The 20,353-nt window shown below is 37.6% G+C and overlaps 1 protein-coding gene across 1 annotated transcript in view; it reads right to left on the reverse strand.

Annotated features, from left to right (window-relative positions):
• LOC131971568 (immunoglobulin-like and fibronectin type III domain-containing protein 1) overlaps positions 1-17,249 on the reverse strand; it is a 25,642-nt gene extending 8,393 nt beyond the window's left edge. The window contains exons 1-17 of the mRNA XM_059333077.1: positions 17,125-17,249; positions 15,861-15,983; positions 15,517-15,656; positions 15,285-15,384; positions 15,051-15,093; positions 14,781-14,955; positions 13,303-13,501; positions 11,900-12,172; positions 11,308-11,754; positions 10,429-10,545; positions 9,423-9,575; positions 8,326-8,649; positions 7,980-8,096; positions 6,764-6,888; positions 5,760-5,901; positions 5,307-5,600; positions 4,317-4,613 (exon numbers count right to left, since the gene is read on the reverse strand). Coding sequence (XP_059189060.1) covers positions 4,317-4,613; positions 5,307-5,600; positions 5,760-5,901; positions 6,764-6,888; positions 7,980-8,096; positions 8,326-8,649; positions 9,423-9,575; positions 10,429-10,545; positions 11,308-11,754; positions 11,900-12,172; positions 13,303-13,501; positions 14,781-14,955; positions 15,051-15,093; positions 15,285-15,384; positions 15,517-15,656; positions 15,861-15,983; positions 17,125-17,143 — 3,088 coding nt within the window. The 5' untranslated portion in view covers positions 17,144-17,249. The remainder of the gene's footprint in view (positions 1-4,316; positions 4,614-5,306; positions 5,601-5,759; positions 5,902-6,763; positions 6,889-7,979; positions 8,097-8,325; positions 8,650-9,422; positions 9,576-10,428; positions 10,546-11,307; positions 11,755-11,899; positions 12,173-13,302; positions 13,502-14,780; positions 14,956-15,050; positions 15,094-15,284; positions 15,385-15,516; positions 15,657-15,860; positions 15,984-17,124) is intronic.
• Positions 17,250-20,353: the final 3,104 nt, after the last annotated feature.

Raw genomic sequence — 20,353 nt, forward strand, 5'->3', positions numbered from 1 at the left:
TTTCTCTTATACGACTGAAAAAATGTCAGAAATAATAGTTATTTATAGCCTTACATCAGTCATAGATAGAGAGATAGACTGACTGACTTCGCTGGTATTCACTTGTGTCTCATGCTTTAGAAGCTCTGTGATACAGGGTGCAGAAGAGAGAACAGACCAGAAGCAATCAGGACAGTCTAACACAATGAAGCACAGCAGGGGGCAGTAATGACACTGAATCAAATGATGATCAAACAGCTCTTTTTCACACAAAACATTTTTAACATATCACAATATGAACAGAGATGTGAATAATTTAACCCATTGAAGCCTGGAAAGCTGATACATCGTTTTGTAGTATTTGTATCAGCTCTCAAATACTTTTTGAATTTCATTTCTATCTGCTACAGAGGCTGACAAATCTATTATTTAGTAGAAGCGTTGACACTTCTGTTGAATTTACAGAAAAACTTCAGGTTTTAGGGGCTTATTTTAAAATCGAGGTTTTACAGGTGTTTCAGGCCTCAATGGGTTAAAGGAGCACTGAAAAAAATGCCTTTTCATCCTCTTACCCGCAGTCCTATTTATCAATGTATTTATCAATAGATTGTTTTAGTGCGAGTGTTGCCATAGAGATGTATCCCCTCTCTTGAATATAATTAAACTAGATGGTAGTTTTTGCGTTTGCAAGGTCAAAACATATATAAATACATATGAAAACTTAACATCCAGACAGCAACTTTCTGAGCAGTTTCATGTAGGAACGAGAAAGAAAATAGTTCCAACATTAAACTGCTCACATCAAGGTCTCTGCATTATCCCGAGTGACAATTTGAGTAATAATTTAGAGAAAGAGTCATAGCTTTTAGTTTTTTCTTTTAAATGTAGATTTTTGGGACTTTGAGAAGCACAAGCTGCATCATCTATTTCCATTTGACCCAAAAGGTATTATCTCTATGACCAATATCACCAACACAATCTCAAATAGTAGTTTTAGTAGTCTCAATACATACTATGTGAAATACAGTATGCAAGGATGTCCTACTGCATGCAATTTGCAGTATGCATGCTAGCATGCTTTTCCATCTATCCCTACACACAATCCTCTGCAAATAATAGAAGCTAGAGGGTCAAGGTTGAAAACGAAGTAGCAGCCTATGTCCTAATTGTATCCATACTGCATGCACCAGTACTGTGTAGGCGAAGCTGGAGCGCATACTAAACTTAAAAACAACAATTTCAGAGGGGTGTGTATATTTATAAAGTTAAAAACCAGAACCAATACGTAATTACGATGCACTACAATAACAGCTGTTCATTTTTGTAACAAATTGGAGAATGACTTAAAAACATGCAATATCATTAACTTATTTAAAAAAGTACTTAAAAACATGATGATTAATTTATAGAAGTTAGAGTAAAGAGTGGTGACACGTGCTATGCTGCTGCTATTTTTTTTTTAAAAATTTCTGTATGTTTGATTGTCTTTTTTTTCTTCTTCTTTTTTAAGGAAGATGGAAGAAAGGAGGAAGAAGGGAAAGGAGAAGAGGAAGGAAGGGGAAGGGGAAGGAAGAGGAAAGGGAAGGGAAGAAAAAAATCAAGAAGCTTCTCTCTTTTCTCTCTTTTGTGACTGCTTATTTCTTTTATTAGGAAATAACAGATTGTACATTTTTAATTTTTAAATTAACTTGAGTTGTAACAGGGTAGGGGTAGTAAACTATGCTTCAGCCTATGCCTTTTCGGTCCAAATGTCTATTATTCATTTTCTTACTCTGTTTACTTATTGTTTACTTTGATCAATGTTTTTTTCTGGTTTGTTACTTCTCTTTTAATGACAAGTATTGACCCAAATAAACGGAAACGAAACGAAAAACAAGGAAACGCAGCTCCTGTGGGAGATATTTGGGACGCTCCCCAGGCTCTGCTGATTGGTCCTGATGTTCATGTTTGACGTCACACACACGCCCTTAATTGACAGAAGCCACACCTGTCTGTTGGAGCTGCAGGTAAGCCTGCACTGGATAAATCTCCGTTACTGATGGATAGAAGAATATAAACGGATAAAAGACGCTACAGATTGAATACAACCATCTTTAAGGAGTCTGGAATCGTTTTAAAAGCAGTGGTAAGTGTTGTCAGACGAGTTGTGTTGCGTTTGAAAAAGTTTTCATCGACAGAAATTCATGTTTAGCGAGCTCTGTAGCTAATAAACGCCATATTTACATCAAGGTCGTGCTTAACTCTCTAATTAGGTGCAGGTTTTTTTTTTTTTTTTACACGTAAGGCACAAACAGACCAGTTCCACCCATTTCTTAAATCTTTTTTGTTTATTTCCTGTTTCCTGATATATGTTTGCATCAGGATCTTCTAGTTCTGACTAGCTACAAAATATGGCCCTAAAAGAATATCACGATATTGCAGGCTATTTTTGCGATAACGTTATTCTTGACGATATTAGGAAATACTTAAAAAGATAGAAAATATGATTTTTTTTGTAGTCTGTATAAATAATTAAAAATCTAAAATGTAGTTTGAAGTGCAAATCTCAACAGTTGCCAAATACAAAAAAAATTACTCTTGATTCTTGAGTGAGCAAATAATAAAAATAACCATTTCTGGGTTCCGGGGGCATATTTTAATGGAATTTTGTAAAGGAGAATAAAGGTTATTGTATGTTTTACTTAAGGCTTCTTATTTTGACAGTCTTCTTGTAAATTCTGTGGTGGATTCTCTTAACACACTGTGCTCTTATTTTGAAAGCTGTGTTTAGCGACAGGGAGTAAGTAGCTTTTTGTGATTAAAACAACTTTAACCACTACATCAAAAAGTAAGAATGTTGCCAATATCATGAAATGCATTTCTTTAACCATAAAAAAAATATACCGATATTATCGTGAACGATACGATATGGCACACCCCTAGTTGATATAACGTTGTTTGATACACTTCCACACTCGCAGAAATGTTAATGGATTTGATAGGAACATCTGAGGAAACTTAAACACAAGTTACTGTAGAAAGAGTTCTATAGAGTTAATACATCAATGCTACAAACTCAACATAGTTAGTGTAAAATTATTAAAGTGTTCTTAATTGATCCCTTTAGTTGACTTGTGACAATATCCAGCTACTTAATCCAATAATAAAAGGGAAATATGAACTAGATAACTTTTTAACACCTGTTTTTTTTTAAAGGTAAAGAATAAGATTGAGAAGGGGAGACCAAACTTTTATTTAATGGTCTACAAAATAAACTGATCCAAACTTCAACAAAATACAAAATACATATTTTTCCTTTTGCTTCTGGGGCTATGTATCAATCTTGATTGTTTTGGTTAAAAAATAAAGTTTGACTTGAACTGGTGTTGCCCAGTGTTGGAGATATTAGCTGTAGATGGCACTCAAGATAATGAGCAGTTTTATTGCTCTAGACTGACAAATACAGCATGTAGATGGGGGAAACAATGTGTTTTTGATTTTGGGGTGAACCCTTTTCTTAATATTACTCTTAAATTACAGATCGTGACTTTGGAGAAGACTTTTTCCGACTTCTCCGGGACGAATGTCACCTCCAGCCAATATTTCTGTGGAGTCTTATAGACCGGTGAGACTGGCAGCCTGAATGGAGTACTTGTGCTACACATGCAGGAAGATCTGGAGGATGAAGACCTCAATCAGTAAGTCATTACATTTTGCATTAGGCTTGTGTTATGTTGTTTTTGTTTGTGTTGTGTCGCCCGCTGCACTCTTTTTAAGTTGTCTGTGGCAAATTCATAACGTAAACCATAGTGGACTTTTTTCGAGATCTGGAAAGGAAAATAACTGTTAAGTGTGATTTTCTTCTTAACCCATTGAAGCCTGGAAAGCGGATACGTCGTTTTGTAGTATTTGTATAAGCTCTCAAATACTTTTTGAATTTCATTTCTATCTGCTACAGAGGCTGAAAAATCTATTATTTAGTAGAAGCGTTGACACTTCTGTTGAATTTCCAGAAAAACTTCAGGTTTTAGGGGCTGATTTTAAAATCGCCCACAGGTTTTACAGGCGTTTCAGGCCTCAATGGGTTAATAGGCCTGTGGTTTTGACTTGAACGGTTTCCTCTCTAACAATGAGTCATTTTCTGACTCCATTTCGATCAAAGGTTGCAGACTTTGCTGTCTTTCTGGACCTTGAAAGTGGCATTATTGTTTTGCTGTGTGCCTCGTCACGTGTAGGTTTTAATCTCATCAGTTTGATTTTTGGGTGAATTTACATCTGTTACATCACTGTCTTTAGTATTATAGATGAGTGGGTCAAACTGATCAGACAGATACCACACAGGAAGCAGTTTGGCTCACCCAGTGTGCCAGCTTGCATGTCATCAGTCTCCATCGCTTCACTTGTGCCCTCTGCAGTCACTGCCCGGATACGGTAACAATATTTCCGTCCACGGTCCACGTCTGTGTCACGGTAGCTGGACACACCTGGGACTTCCCCTAGTTTCTTCCATGTGTTTCGTCCAACCTGCTGTCGCTCCATTATGTAGTTAATCACGGGTGAGCCGCCATCATCCTTTGGGGGCCTCCACTTAAATTCAATACACACAACTGAGCTCTCTGTTACCTCTGCAGGACCCAGCGGTGAAGTCGGTTTGTCTAAAACATAAAAAAATGTTATATAATACTAGCTTCTTTAATGTGCAATAGGGAAAGCTGCATCTCTACTAGGGAAACATCATTTTCATTGAGCGATGATAATATAATAGTATAATTTGACAGCTGTGATGCTGACAGCGGTAGCAGAGGTTTGAACATAATAACTTTTGTCAAGCATTGAAATCTATTTCCAAAACACATCTTTAACCTGTCACATTATCACCAACTGGGACTCTGCTTCAGGTAGAACAAAAACAATCTTGATTTTATTTTATTTTTTTCACTCTGTCAGTGGAACTGTAGTTTGAGAGCTGCACTTGGAGGAAAAAAAGTACCTAAATCTGTCCAGGCACAGATGGGCTCAGTGAAATGTGGCCCCCTTTTCACCTAATGGAGAAGAGACTGTCCTGGTTTTTTACTATTATGTGTATGAGCTATGATGCATTTAATGGCACTGCTGTTTGCTGTTCTTAAGATCTTAAAAGTGAAAAACACTTCTTACTACACAGCTTTCTGCACAAATCACATCTTGTGGCATCTAAAAAGATTACATTTGTCTTGAAGGAGCTGGATGTTGAGTTAATTATTTCCTTTGAATTTGTCCAACGTTTTTATTGTCCCATTCTACGTAGAGCACAAGAAGAAAATCTGAGAGTGATAAGACCTTTTCTGCATTGTCCTTAATTGACTTACCAAGCACAATTAGCTGTGAAATTGCCTCAGTGAAGCCGTGTTCGTTCTTGAGCTTAATCTTGATCTCGCCGGTGTCCTTCCTCTGGCACCTGCTCAGGAGCAAGCGGCTGTGACTCGCAGATTTCTCTATCCTTGTGTTGTTGTCATCGAGGAGCTCTTCCCCCTCTCTGTACCACTTAATCTTTATGGGTTCATGGCCAACAAAATGCACTTTGAAGATGGCATTGTGTCCCACTTTGATCGTGACTGGCTCAATGAAAGCACTGAGGTCTTCAGGGTTAATCCTGGGGGGATCTAAAGGTAAGAGAGGGCACTTCTGGTCATTTCAATAATCATGTGGTATTTAGCTGTAGTCTGATTCTGACCTGTAGTTGTAAATATAATTAGTTTGTTTCCTTTTCCGGTACTGCATAGTATAAATCTCATTGTTGTTATCATGACAAATTCTCCAACCTTTGACGTTGATCATCGCCTCTGTTTTACGACCGTCTGCCTCAAAGCGGTATTTCCCAGAGTGCTCATCCTCGCAGCTGATTATGACTAATTTATGGATCGCACCATCTTTAGTCACAATGAAATTGTCATCTGGGGATATCTGATAGGAAAAGGGGCACACAGATAAAGATGTACACATTAAGCACTAACAGTTGATTCGTTATTCAAATCAGCAACACCGCATGGCTTAAAGGGCTTTTTGTGTCTATTCTCCGTTGTGACCCACTTAAATTATCTAAACATCTGGTACATCACAGTTCAATGATATATGTGACACTGGGGGTTATTTCCAGTGCACAACAGATTCTCTATAAAGAAAGTTGGGTCTTGCTGTTCAGAAAGTCACCCTGATGTGTTTCTCATACAGTACAGGCCAAAAGTTTGGACACACCTTCTCATTCAATGTGTTTCCTTTATTTTCATGACTATTGACATTGTAAATTCATCAAAACTATTAATGAACACGTGGAATTATGTACTTATGTACTGTAAATAACTGAAAACATGTCTTATATTCTAGTAAGCAAAGGGTGGCTACTTTGAGGAATCTAAAATACAAGACATGTTTTCAGTTATTTCACACTTTTTTTGTTAAGTACATAATTCCATATGTGTTCATTCATAGTTTTGATGCATTCAGTGAGAATCTACAATGTAAATAGTCATGAAAATAAAGAAAAACGCAATGAATGAGATGGGTGTGTCCAAACTTTTGGCCTGTACTGTACATCCGAAAGGTAAAGAAGTTGAACCAGACGTGTTAGATTGTGCTTGGATCTGTATATTTTGTCAGTTTAGCATCACACAGTAACTATCCTTGTGTTATTTCTCTCTTTGTCACTATTTTTCATATAGAAAGTCTATACTAATAACGATCGCAATCACCTAATGTATAATAAGCTTTCATATGGGATGCAGACACAGTAGGCAGGAAAATGATGAGCTTGACCTTTGTGACTAACCTTTTTGCCATCTCTGAACCAGACTCCCTCACAGTCTTCACTGCTAAGCTTACAAGTTAACTCAGCAGGCTCATTGATGATTGCATTGACGTCAGACAGACCACAGATGAAATGAACCCCTGGATCTAAAACACACAAGAGAGGACACACTGTAAAAAAAATCTGTTTAATTTACGGTAAAATACCGGCAGCTGTGGTTGCCAGAACTTCACCGTAAAAATTACAGTGAGTGGATTTTCTATTCTAAATTTAAATGTAAATATCAGCAAAAACTGTAATTTAGACTGAGTATTCCTGTTATTTTTAGAGTAATTGTGTCATTCATTCACACATCATGGTATTTCTCCATAAATTTTGCATGAAAATGTTATATTTTTACAGCAAAACTGTGTGTTTCTTCCACTTTATGGCAGAAAAAAGTAAAAGTTTTGTGCTATTCTTTGATTTGATTTTGATTAATTAAAAGTGTCTAATATGGTGATATACAATTTTTTATTTTACGCCCTATTTCTGATGTATTTGACAGTGTTTTACTGTTATTTCTACGAAGATTTTTAACAGTGCAGTTGGGCACTATGATTATTTTAAATGCATCCAAAAATAAACCCGTTTCACAAGGATAGAAAGAAAACAGCAAAATGAATCGTTCAAACATTATCTAATTTTCCTTAAATCATTCATAAATCCTCATTATTTATATTCTTTTTCAGATAGTTTTCAGTCTCCTCAGGTCGCTTAGTTGTCTTCTTTGATTATTACATATGCTACAGAACTTTCAGAACATACTTTACATATTTAATGTGTAGTGTTGAGAGATTATTTACTCTCCTGTGCCAGAAAAAAATATGTCGGGTACGTGCTGTGTCATTTAACAAATGAATATTGCAAAACAATTTGGCCTTGCAGTGTGTGTGTGCTCCCCGCTGAGACAGTTATGGTACTGTATGTTATGGTTGATTAATGGTTTTCTATTTTCTATTATGATGCCTTTTTAGTTTGTGCTGACTGCATAACTTCTGAACTTCTAAATCGTAATGAATTACAAAAATGTCATAAGTGATTCAGATATTCATGCATAAAGTTTAAACTACAACCAAGTTATACACATAACCAGCAGATATCCTGTATTGTTTTGTTACTGGATCAACAGACGCAGATGCACGCAGCTGGAGCTCCTTTCTGTGATTCAGTCAGGACACTTAGTTTATTTACTTACCAATCACCACGTCTTCTATCAGTGGGCCTTGTCTTTTACGCCTCGGATGCTTGGCAGACGCAGTTGCATCTTCGGTCTCGTCATACTCGTTGTGGTTTTCAGGACATGTCATTTCACCTTTTTTAAAAATCAAAGTTTTACACCTTGAACTTAAACCCACCATAATAACCAATATAATGATAAAGTTAGAATAACTATTTCTTCCTCTACACAACAAGAATGTACAAGTTTATGAATGACGTGGCTCCACTCATAAAACAACAAGTTTTTGAAACAATTTAAACTTCTTAACAGAGCAGAACTTTTTTGGCCATTAACCGATATTACACCTCCATGAGGCTCTCACCGTTGACTGCTTTCTTTGGCCGCTGGCTTTTCTTCTTCTTTTCTTTCTTCTTACGTCTTGATTGCTTGACCTGGCCGGTAGAGTCCTCATTACCGTCACCGTCGCCTGCTTTTCTGCCACCTGCTTTTTTGCCACCTGCTTTTTTGTCACCTATTTTTTTGTCACCTGCTTTATTGTCACTTCCTTCAGTGTCAATTCCGTCAGCGCCACTTGCTTCCGCGTCACTTGTGTCAGTGCCACTTGTGTCAGCGCCACTTGTTTCAGCGTCACTTGTTTCAGCGTCACTTCCTTCATCATTACCCACTAGTCCATTTGGATCTTGCTCTAAAAGCAGAGCAACAGGTACTAGAGACATCTCACACCATAGAGTTAACACCCGACCAAAGACAAGAGCCATCGACTTCCCTGCGTCACATACATCGTTGACATTTCATTTTCCTTTTATCATGCTGCTTCACATGTTCAGCATTAAGATAGAGCAATTCTCCACTGGATGGTTGAATTTTACTTACATTAAAACCTACATTACAGCCTGATATGGGTTTTTCAATGCTGATATTCACAGATTAAGATGGCTAATATATAATGCCACAGAATATAAGACACAAAATTGGGTAACACTTTATAATAACCATCATTTATAGATGGTAAAAAGACCATTTATAGATGGTAAACAGATAGTTTATTAATGTTTAATCATCATTTATAAACCGTATATAGGCCATTTAGAATGGTAAATAGAAAATGTATTAATGTTGAACTATAATTTATTTTTTTAATAGATGGTGTATTAATGTAAATTGATAGTTACTTTACCATAAACAAACAATTACATTATAATTATTAGTTTATTAATAGTTTTGCACTCATTATAACATTTTTAACACCATATTAAGTATGTAAATGATTTCAAAATGATTCATATACCTTTAAGAAATTGTTTGAAAACATTTAAAGATTAAATATATATAGAATTTTCTAAATGGTTAATAATTGGTTTATAAACCATCTATAAACATCACTTAGATGGTTATTGTAAAGTGTTACCCAAAATTGCTAAACTAAAGTGAACATTTATGTTTTCGGTTATTTCTTACCAGCTGCTTGTTCTTTCCATCGGACCTTCTTTGTGAGCTTTGAGCGCTTTACAGACCCAGCAGAGTCTTTATTTCCATCAGAATCAGCCACTTCATTTTCACTTGTGCCAAATGTTTGCATCCGGTCGAACTCCACAGTTTTGCCACGGGAACCTGCACAGACACAACACACAGAAGCATGAATAATGTTTAGAGTAATTTGTTTGGATGTGACTTGAACACATTTTGAAAAGTGTTATATAGGCCCTGTTCACACGAGGACGGTCTGAACAGAAGACGCAAAAGTGGCGTTGTGTCTTCACTTTTTATTCCTCGTTTAGACGAGCATTTTCGGGAGGAAATCTGCTGCATACGGTGACGCAAAAGTGTGTGAAATTCGATTGTATGCAGCCAGGCGGCATCACTTAAAGCGATAAGAGCATCTTTGGGCATGCAGAAGTTTTCACGCCACACATTTTCATCAGCTACTCCTTCCACAAAGTTCTCCACCATCACTAGATCCCCCAGGTCTCGTTCACAGCCGTCTGGCTCGCCTCCGACGAATTGCTGCAAAATGTGATGGAGGTAATTCCAGATCCTTCTCTGTTCACTAATACTATCTGTACATATCCTGTACATTTGGTGGAAAGACTCCTGTAAGTTTATTAGAGCTGCCAGAGCAGCTTGAAGGTCCGACGCATGGAAATAATCCCACGTTTGTTTATTTTCCTGTACTGGAGCATGTATGTAACGTAAACACATACGTGACGTGAGCAGATCAGATCAGAGTTTTGTGTCTTGTCAGTGTAGACGACACGCTACGGTGGAGCGTGTTCAACTTTTCCACTTTGGAAGGTGGTTTCAGATTTTTGCGTCTTTAAGCCCCCAAAACGGCGTCACCATCTAAACGAAAGGCACTTCCGATAAAATATTTTGTCGTTTTCACCCGCGAGCGTCCTCGTGTGAACGGGGCCATAGTTGTAAAAAAAGAAGAAGGATAAATTAGGATATAAAGATGTTCTCTTACCCTTTCGTCCTTTCTCTTGACTGTGTTTTTTGTTTCTTGAATTATTGGTAGATCCAGTGCTGTCGTCACTTTCTTCAGAATATTCTCCTTCATCTGTATCTGTGGTGTCTGAGGTTTCTGTGTATGACAGTTGCAGTAACATAGTTGAGTTGGAGCCTGTCAGAGTGATGTTAATCAGGTTTGTTGTGTGGAAACTCTCTGCTCGACACCACTGTAGCTAATAATACAGTCATGGTTTGGTTACCTGTTCAGTTAAATTTACAGCTGTAATTTATCTGTTTATCTTTAGCTGAAATTTAAGTTATTGATTACAAATTCTAAAGGCATCACATCTGACCGTGAGAGGAACAACAAATGGATGTAACAATTAGCTGCTTAATTAGGTGGTAAAAAGCTGCTCATTTATCATCAAGTTTCATCAAATATTCATAAAATTTGACCGTGAAATCTCAGAATGTCACTTAACAGAACCACTAAAGTGCAAATGCCATCTTATATAACCCAGATTTAAAAAGAAAAATGCTGTGTAAAACTTAAATACGTAAAAACAGAATGCATAAAATTCAAGTGTCTATATTTACAAAGTTTCCCAGTTTGAGCATTAAATATCTTTTCATTGTACTGCATTTAATTGAATGTAGGTCGCAAAGGATTTGCAAATGATTGCATTTTGTTTTTATTACATTTTTTACAGCGTTGGAATTGGGTTTGTAGCTGACATCCAATTTGGTTATAAATTCACTCTCTTCCTCCGCTCTGCCTTTTGAATAACTAAAGTGAAGTAAGGTGCAAGTCTGCATGTTTTGATCATAAACACAACTGACTACTCACTGCAGTGCTGATGGTGAAAATGCTTTGTTAGGCATAGATCGACTTTACCTGTTACCTTGTCAAAATCTGCTTGACCAGATCTGGTGTGTTTCTTGTTCTTGTTGTCATCTATTGTCTCTCCAACTTGTGTCAGACACTCTGAACCATCTAAGTTCGTTTCTGTGCCATCTCCTCTTAAGTTTTTAACATTTGCTCCTTTCCCTTTGCTCCCTTTTGACTTCTTCTTCTTCTTCTTTTCTTCCTCTTCTCCTTTGTTTTTCCCCGGTGCAACGACTGCACTTATTTCCCCATCTCTTCCGCTTGTGGTTAATGACTTCCCTTCTTTCAGTTGTCCATCTCCATGTTTTACTTTTACAGCTGCTAAAATCTTCTCCATCTCCTCTCGGTTTTTTATTTGTTGCTCTCTGGCCACCTTCTCGAGGTCAATCTGTGCTCCAGCAGCCAAAGTAGTTTTACGAGGTCTCTTATGTCCAGCAGAAGCAGGGTCACTATCGCCTTAAAGGATATGAAATACAACATACATCACACATAACTCACATTTATTTGTGAACATCATCAATAATAAGTTTGGCAGCAATTAGGGTCGCTTCAGCACACTCTGACAAATCGCGTATCGGTGCATTTAGCTGTAATGTGTTACCTTGAACGACCAGCCAGGCACTGCAGGATGTAATGCCAGCCACAGCTGAGTAGATGCCTTTGTCCAATTGGCTGCAGTCCTTGATCAGCAGCCGGTGGATGAGTTTGTGGTCTGACACTGTTATGCTGTATTTCTCTCCGTCCTCCAGGGTGCTGCCCTTGCCCATCCATGTGATTTTGGGTAATGGATGAGTCAGGACACACGCAAAGAGGGCATCGTCTCTTTCTTGAGCTTTAATCTCCTGAATCCTGATTACAAAGTCCACATTGGAAACTGTGAAAGCAACACAAAGAATCAGTGAACCGAGTCATGTATTCAGTCTCTTCCAAGAAACTGTACCCGTCCCATAAATCTTTAGCTAAAGCATGAATTACATCATTAGAGTTTAATCAAGGAAATAATTTATACTGGACTACCTGCACTATGGTTAACCATATGCTGCTGTAAAAATAAAGCGGCAAGTTCCAGGTCTTAGCAGTGATGCAAACCAGGAAGTGCCTTAAGCTGCATTCTACAAAAAAATTTCAGTGGTGGGTGCTGACGGCGGCTGCAAAAGCATTTTGGTCCATTCATTTCAATACAAAATGAGAAAACTTCGCACTTGATTTATTACCTCAGCATTTTTTTCAACTATGGTTTCAATCACTAGTAAAAAATCTTCTTCAAGACAATTTGATGTTAATAGTGTAAATAATGGGCCCCATTTAGAAGAAAGTAGAAGATAAAGAAGGTCACTAACAAGTCGAGCCATCATCAGGAGAGAACGGGAGAGAAAAAAAATCATAAACATAGACATAATAAAGATTATTATATTTATTATGTCTATGGTATCCAGCCTTGAAATTGTTTGTCGTTGTCCGTGTTTCCGTCCAGTTTGGTCTCATAGCTTTGACCCTTTAACACTGTATTTTCAGTTAATGACAGTCAGTTAATAACATTTTGTTCATTAAAAATATCTTGTTCAGCATTTGGTTGGACTAATGGACACTCCAAGGAGTCGCGGTTCCCTTTCCATATGTAAGTAACATACATATTGTTTTTTATTTTTTGGTAGCCAAAATTAACGCTCCAGTTAATGCTAACATGGATTAGCAGCGGCTTCTCTCAGTCAGGTTGAGGTAAAGAGAGGTGTGTTGTCATTCATCAGAACCCTCTAGCTCCTCCACAGTCCAAATACGGTCTGCTTCCCGTTGCAGAAACAAGATGGCGACGAAAGATGGCGATGAGTGTAACGCCGAACTCGATGCCTCAAATGGGCAGTCCACAAACCAATGGGTGACGTCATGGTGACTACGTCCATTATTTATACAGTCTATGGTACAAATTGTCTTTAAAAACAGTTGTCTCACATTTTTAGATTTGTAAAAGCTGAATTCCAACCACTGTTCCTTTCTTGAACCTACGTTTGAACTCTGCATTGAGATTGTTGACCTCTTCATCCGCAAGATCCCGCCCTGTGTCGAGCAGGTCGACTTCTTCATCCACCTGATCGAGCCCCGTGCCCTTCTGCATCAGGCCCTTATTATTAAGATCCCTCGTCCTTCCAGCTTGCTTTAGGCTGTGTTTCTCTGTTGCATCTTCATCATATGGAAGCGCACCATTCTACAAAGTACACAGAGGAGATACAGACTCATAAAACATTTATATTTTGACTTTGGAAAATATTTGTAATACATTGTATGTTGCGCATGTGTAATTTGGAGAATGAAAAACATTTTCCAACTCATTACTCGCTTAATAATCACTCTTCTCTTCTCTTTCTTCTTTATTTATTAAGTGAGCAGTATTTTGAGATTTCAGATACTTAATATTGTCATTGTGCATCATCACTGCACATTGCATTGTGGGATCGTTAGCAGAAAGCAGTGTACGTGCCATGGAAATTACTTCCTTTGCGTCAGTGTGGGAATTTTTGAGGTCACGATACAGCGCATCCATTTCACACCTTGCCTGAATCCAGACCATTGAATCTGTCCACTCCACTGAGACAACGGATTTGTCTGGCATCATATGACATGAAATAGTGGTTTCTCGTTTAAAAAGCAATCGATCCAGTGAGTGCCAGGGGGGACTTTAAGATTAGCCGATCAGCGCCACAAGCGACACTAACCCTGTTGTCAAGCTGTGAAACAAAGACGAGTAATAACAACACTGCTGTCAACTATTGACTGTCATGTCTTCTCAATATCACCCGACAATCCCTGGCAAAACTAGGACGTTGACATCATCTATGTTGACTTAAAATGATGTTAGACTCAGGCACATATATTGCTCTTTAGTCATTGGTGATAAAAAATGAGTAATGTCAGACTAAAGATGGAAACGGAGTGCATGATTCTGTCTTGTATCAGGCAGTTTCACACCTAATTCGTAGTCTGACACTCCAGTATTAGGGTGTAGGATAAATATAAGACACTGTTTAGCAACTAGGGAGTGATTACACGGATACAATCAGGATAATGCTTTAAAATGAACTTGACAGCTTAAGAGATCTTAATCTGCCTCGATGTGCATCTTTAAGCTCAATTTCCAGTTCCAAGGAAGCGAAGACACCTTTTCAAAACATCTAAAATAATTAAACCTGTTTTCTGATACTGACAAGAGATGAAAACAGCTGATTGGGCTGGGAGTCAGAGACATCTTGGGAGTGTAGAATTAATGAGATGAAATGAGCAGTAAAAATGGATGATACATTTTCATGAATAAATATTTCAAATGCAGTTGTTGCGCTGCTTTTAACTGCATTTGAAGTTCTCGCAACACAAAATATTATGCTATGTTAAGGTGAATAGTAATTTTTCAGTGCCAGATGTCGTCCATCCATCATAGCTTGTTGCTGTTCTGATGGTTAAGTTTGGGATGATGCCGGATGTTTTCATACCTTACTCTTATTCTGCGCCCTCTCCCTCTTCTTCTCTTCCAGTTTCTTGAGGACCATCTGTAAGTCTGCAACACCAAACTCAGTACAGATGCGCTCGTAGTCCCTCCTGTCTGCTTTCATCATCGTGTCCCAGAATTTTTCATCAGCTTCCCCGTCTGCTTTCTCGTCTACTTTACTAAAGGTATAAGGTTAACATTGAAATGTGTCAGAAAACAATCTATGCAGAAAACAGGATTAGATATTTTATTATAAGGATATCCGTTTTCTCACCTCTTCCGCAGCAATTTTCTGAAGTCTAACGGATTTTTCGAAGCTGAAAGCAGCAAATTCAGCTCAAGTTTGTTAGTCTTTCACAGCTATTCTGTTTTTTTCCCCATCGATTAAAAATACACATTTTAAATGAGAAGCGTTGGAGGAAATTACAATGCCAGTTGCGGACTTTATGACCCCCTGACACGCACAATCAGAACCAATATTCACAATCATGCTGAGAACTGTACTTACTCTCAATCACGTTTAAATTTGTTGTGCAGACAGCTTTGCCGTATTCGTTGGCAGCGTAGCATTTGTATGTATCTGTTTCCGCACCAGACACTTTGACAATCTAGAAATACAAATGGAAAGTTTTCAGGTGCACAAGTTTTACTGTAACTACTGTTTTACTGTGCTGTTAAAAGCTCAGTATGAGCAGTAACTACTCAAAGGATTTTCATCGTTTGACGATTTAGTCACTCACCTCTAATATATGCTCTCCAGTTGATTCATCATATTTATTCTGAAACTTGTCCTTGTCTGTAATAGGCCCTTTAGCTCTTTTCCATGTCACCTCTGGAGTTGGATCCCCTTTCACTACAACCTTGAAAACCGCTGATTTCCCTGAAGGATATATGGAAATATTGCATCTGTATTTTCACCTCTTTAGTTTCATTGAGTTTAACAAGGATAAGAAAAATAGTGCCATAAAAGCCAACCAATTCACTTTCCTTTCATTTCTTTGGTCAATAAGGTATTTATTGTCATGCACATCTTTTAGGGGACTATAAAATTGCATTTTTAGTGCTCTTTTATAATCAAACCCACCTTCCTTGATAGTTACTGGAGTAGGTTTACTCTGGAAATCTGGGGTGCTTTTCCCCTCCGGTATGTTTACTACATACTGTGTGATCATTACTCCAGCAGTCTTGGATCTCCTCCGGATGACAGCTATACAAAGCCAGCAAAAATAATGTTAAAAAGGAACAGTTAATCATGAGCCTAGTACATTACAATGAAAAAAGAAAAGCACAGTAGGATTTGAAATAAATATTCATGCCAAGTGAGGAGTGCTGCTTTTTGTAGAACTAAATGGATTTATTTTTTTTGCTACCAGCAGATGTCAGGAATGTCAAGCATATTCCCAGTGATGCTTTGTTTGTGCATGTGAGTGTTGACAGAATCATTAGCTTCTTTGGTGACTAAACACATGGGAAATGCTGCACACAAATCTCAGATCCACTGAAAAAAAGATACTAACAGGCCGAGTTTATTCCTTTTTGTTTATGAGTTCGCTTAAAATTGACTCCAGTCAATGACCGCTGCTGAGTAAAGCTGTCAGCTGCTGTTTCTAAATTACACACATTGTGTCAGCTCATTGCTCACTAACATCAATTACAATAGTCATGTTGCAGACCGAAGGGTAATTTTACTTAAATATGCCGTTTGCTTTGGATTTTAGTAAGCTGAGTAGGTTTATTGTTTAACTGTGGGATTCATACTCATGTCAGCTAAAATGAAAAAAAGGTTTTGTACTTATTATACATAATGCATATATTACAGCAGAAGTGATCAACAAAGATATGATCTAAAACATAATATAATGTTTAATCTCTACAAATGTATAAAACATTTAGGGTGCTCTTTTTTAATTGTAAACCTTTTACTGCAAAGATGTAGACTACATCTTTGCAGTAAAAGGTTTACATCATTATCATCAGGCTCTCATCATTAATGTATTTTGAACATTATATACATTCTCTTACTACAGATCAGCTCATTTATAGATGTTCAAATAAGGGCTGCAATTCTCTGTTAATAATATAGTCTATAAAATGTCCAAACAGTCCAAAATCCCAATATATTCCTCAAACAATGATATAAAAACAGAGAAAAGCAGCAAATTATCACATTAGAGAAGCTTGACGTCTGGAATGCTTGTGGCAAATAAAAATATGAATACACATTTGTTTTAAAAATGACTTAAAACGGCGAATTGACTACAATTCAAAGTAAAATGCACACGCACATGAATTCACTCAGGCATTTCAAACGGCAGTGCATGAAACCCACACAGTGATCCCCTGCCTACCTGTTTTGCCGCTGAACATTTTCTTATCAGGCGTTGGATGTGCAAAGATAGAGGATCACACAGGAGTCGATGGAAAAACAACATTAATCCAGGGATTAATGATTATTATGACAAGGACTGAAATAGGAGAACCGCCACCCTGTCAGACGTGTAACTGAGGGCGACTGATTCGACAAGGTAGTAAATAGATATTTCATGTTATCAACACAAAAACGGGACAGGCCACAAGCAGACACAGTATTCAATAATACCTAATGTATTATTCAATGTTTATTCCATTATTCATAATAATGGATGTAGCTCAGTATTGTATTCAAACAGTACAGTAGTGCATGGAGACCTTCAAAAATGTTCCATGTTCGTCAACCAGAAAATAGACTTTTATTTCACCTGACTTGTTGCCAGACACCTCATTAAAACGCTGAATGTATTGATGAACGAGGGAGAAACCTGGGGGAAAAGAAATTACACCAGATCAGTAACAACTACATGCATTTCTATGCTGTGGCAGTAGGATATGAAGTGGTATGTTCATTGCACCTTATGTTCATTGCACCTTATTTGTTTCATAGCACCAACATTTTTATACTGTATATTCATATTTATTCTGCACTGGAATTCTACTCCTTAATACATACTCCTTCTTTAGACACTTTATTTGTATTTTTACATTACATTTTATTGTATTCTATTGTATTTTTATATTTTATTGCTTGAAGTATGCCTAGGTTGTTCTTTTTATTTAATTATTTAATTGTGTTGTTATTGTCTCTGTGTGTAATGCTGCTGCTACACTGTAATTTCCCATCTTGGGATAAATAAAGTACATCTATCCATCCATCCATCCATCCATCCATCCATCCATCCATCCATCCATCCATCCATCCATCCATCCATCCATCCATCCATCCATCCATCCATCCATCCATCCATCCATCCATCCATCCATCCATCCATCCATCCATCCATCCATCCATCCATCCATCCATCCATCCATCCATCCATCCATCCATCCATCCATCCATCCATCCATCCATCCATCCATCCATACTGTAGCTGTGCATTATTAGTTGCCTCTGTAAAATTACAGATTGTGTGCTCCAGGCATTTCCCTATATATGCAGAAATGATAACAGAAACCAGGTGAAGCATTCATTTTTTGTTTTAGGATTATGTGACTGATAGAGATAGAGAGAGGGGAAAAAAAGCTAGAGAGAGACAGAAGTAATTGAGTGAAAAACTGAAATAAACAGTGGGCGGAGAGGCTGGAAGTGACCCAGTGAGGCATAATGTGGAAAAGGAAAGCTCAGAGAGGCCTGAATAAACTGAAGCACTGAGAGGGTCGCAGTAAAGGGCAGCAAGCAGGCAACTTTAATCCAGGGATGTTTTTTTTCTCACACTCAGTCCTTCACTGAAGCCTGAGAGAGAAGACCTTTAGTCAACTGGCTTTTCAAAGTGCCTGTCAGTTGGGCAAACTCCAACTCCCAGAGTAGAAGGGAGATTTATGAGTTGATGTCGATGTTGTACATCAGGTGTTTTGAGTGAATGTTTTCACGTTTTATTTGCCTTTTTAAGGTGCCGTGTGAAGAAGTTATAATAGTTTCAATTATGTTTTCTTAAATCTGCCGTATTTGTTCGTTTTTTGGCCACTTGGGGACAGCAAAAACTTATTTTTAACAATAGAAATAGAATGAGAGTAGAAATGACATTCCCATTCAAATCAACGTCGCAGGATGGTCAGAATGGCGGCTATTTTTGTTTGTACGATTACCATTGGTGACCTTCATTCTCCCGCATGAACTTGCAGATGGACTTGTAAGTGGAGGAGTACCTGAGTGACTGGCTCATCCATGTCTGAGCTGCTGGCAAGGAGTGCCATATCCATTTTTAATGTTATTCTATTGCTATGTTTTTGACACATTAACATTTTATCATAGTTTAAATTGGTGTGGCGAACTTGATAGCAAGCAGTTTCTTATTTACACATCCAGCTGTTACAGAGCAACATTATCATTAATTTGGAGTCATGTTTGTGTCTACCTGAGAATGTAAATCCAATTTAGCTCTGTTTCGTCTCCACCAATAATAAAGATGTAAATGCAATGCTAAATGCTAAATGCACCACTGTAATGGAGTCCACCACTTATCACTATCTTTATCTGTCTGATGTTGGTGATGAGAGATTACGCTGGAATGAGGGTTTTTTTTGTGCTTTTTTTTTTACTGAAAAGGGTTACTGACGCTGTGGAAGTTCAAAATGAACCAAAACAGTAAAGTTGTGGGCTGAACAGCTACAGGATGAGCTGAAACTAGCTGCTTAAAACTGCGAGGAGCTGTAGAGTCACAGGAAAATTCTCTGTACTTTGACATTATCACACTTTTATCATTGTCATCTTAAATATAATATTGTTTTATTTCTGCTTTAAACAGACGTGTGCCAATCTTGGTAGCAGGGACACAGCTTTAAGATGATTCAATCTAAATATACAGTAGTTAACAATAAAAGAAGAGTACCTTTTTATACCTTTTTATATGGATATACTATAAAATGCCAGCCAGGCATTAATTGGGTATTAACAGTACATCTAAAAGGACCAGACTTTCATTTTCTGTTTCAAAGATGGTAATATTTCTCCAGCTTTTCTATGAAGTAGTGTTGAGGCCTGAGCATCACTCAATTTGCTGATACAACAACCACTTCATGTTTCCAAGTGTTTAAAGCAACAGTCTTGATGTACCAATCTGTCAATGTACACAACACAAAGTGCTTTTCTACCCCTAAACTGTTTGTTGACTCCAGCAGTATGTTATGTTTTGGCAGGATTAGTGGCAGCTCATTTTCTGCCACTTTTGATGATGAATTAACTTGCACACAGTTTACTGTATATGAGACAGTAATTAAATGTTGTCAAATTAAATGTTTGATCACGTTGGCTTTCATTACAGAACAAGCCAATTCAGCCTAAAGTATAGTGATTTCAGTGAAAGTGTATAACACACTATTGCTTTATTTGCTTCAATGTGCCACTGCGCCACTTCATATTTGCAATAGATGGACACCATACCATTGAAATATTGCTTAAATCAGTAAAATGGAACAGGAATCAGTTGGAAAAGAAGAGAAATTTGAAGAGGAAGGCTGAATTGCAGTACTGTACATCGTCTGTTGGCGGTGCCGCCTGTGCTCTTCTCCCGTTTCCACATTTTGGCAGGAGTCGAGGGGGACCTG

Source organism: Centropristis striata, chromosome 5, assembly GCF_030273125.1.
Source record: "Centropristis striata isolate RG_2023a ecotype Rhode Island chromosome 5, C.striata_1.0, whole genome shotgun sequence".
In the NCBI taxonomy this organism is placed as follows: Eukaryota; Metazoa; Chordata; class Actinopteri; order Perciformes; family Serranidae; genus Centropristis; species Centropristis striata.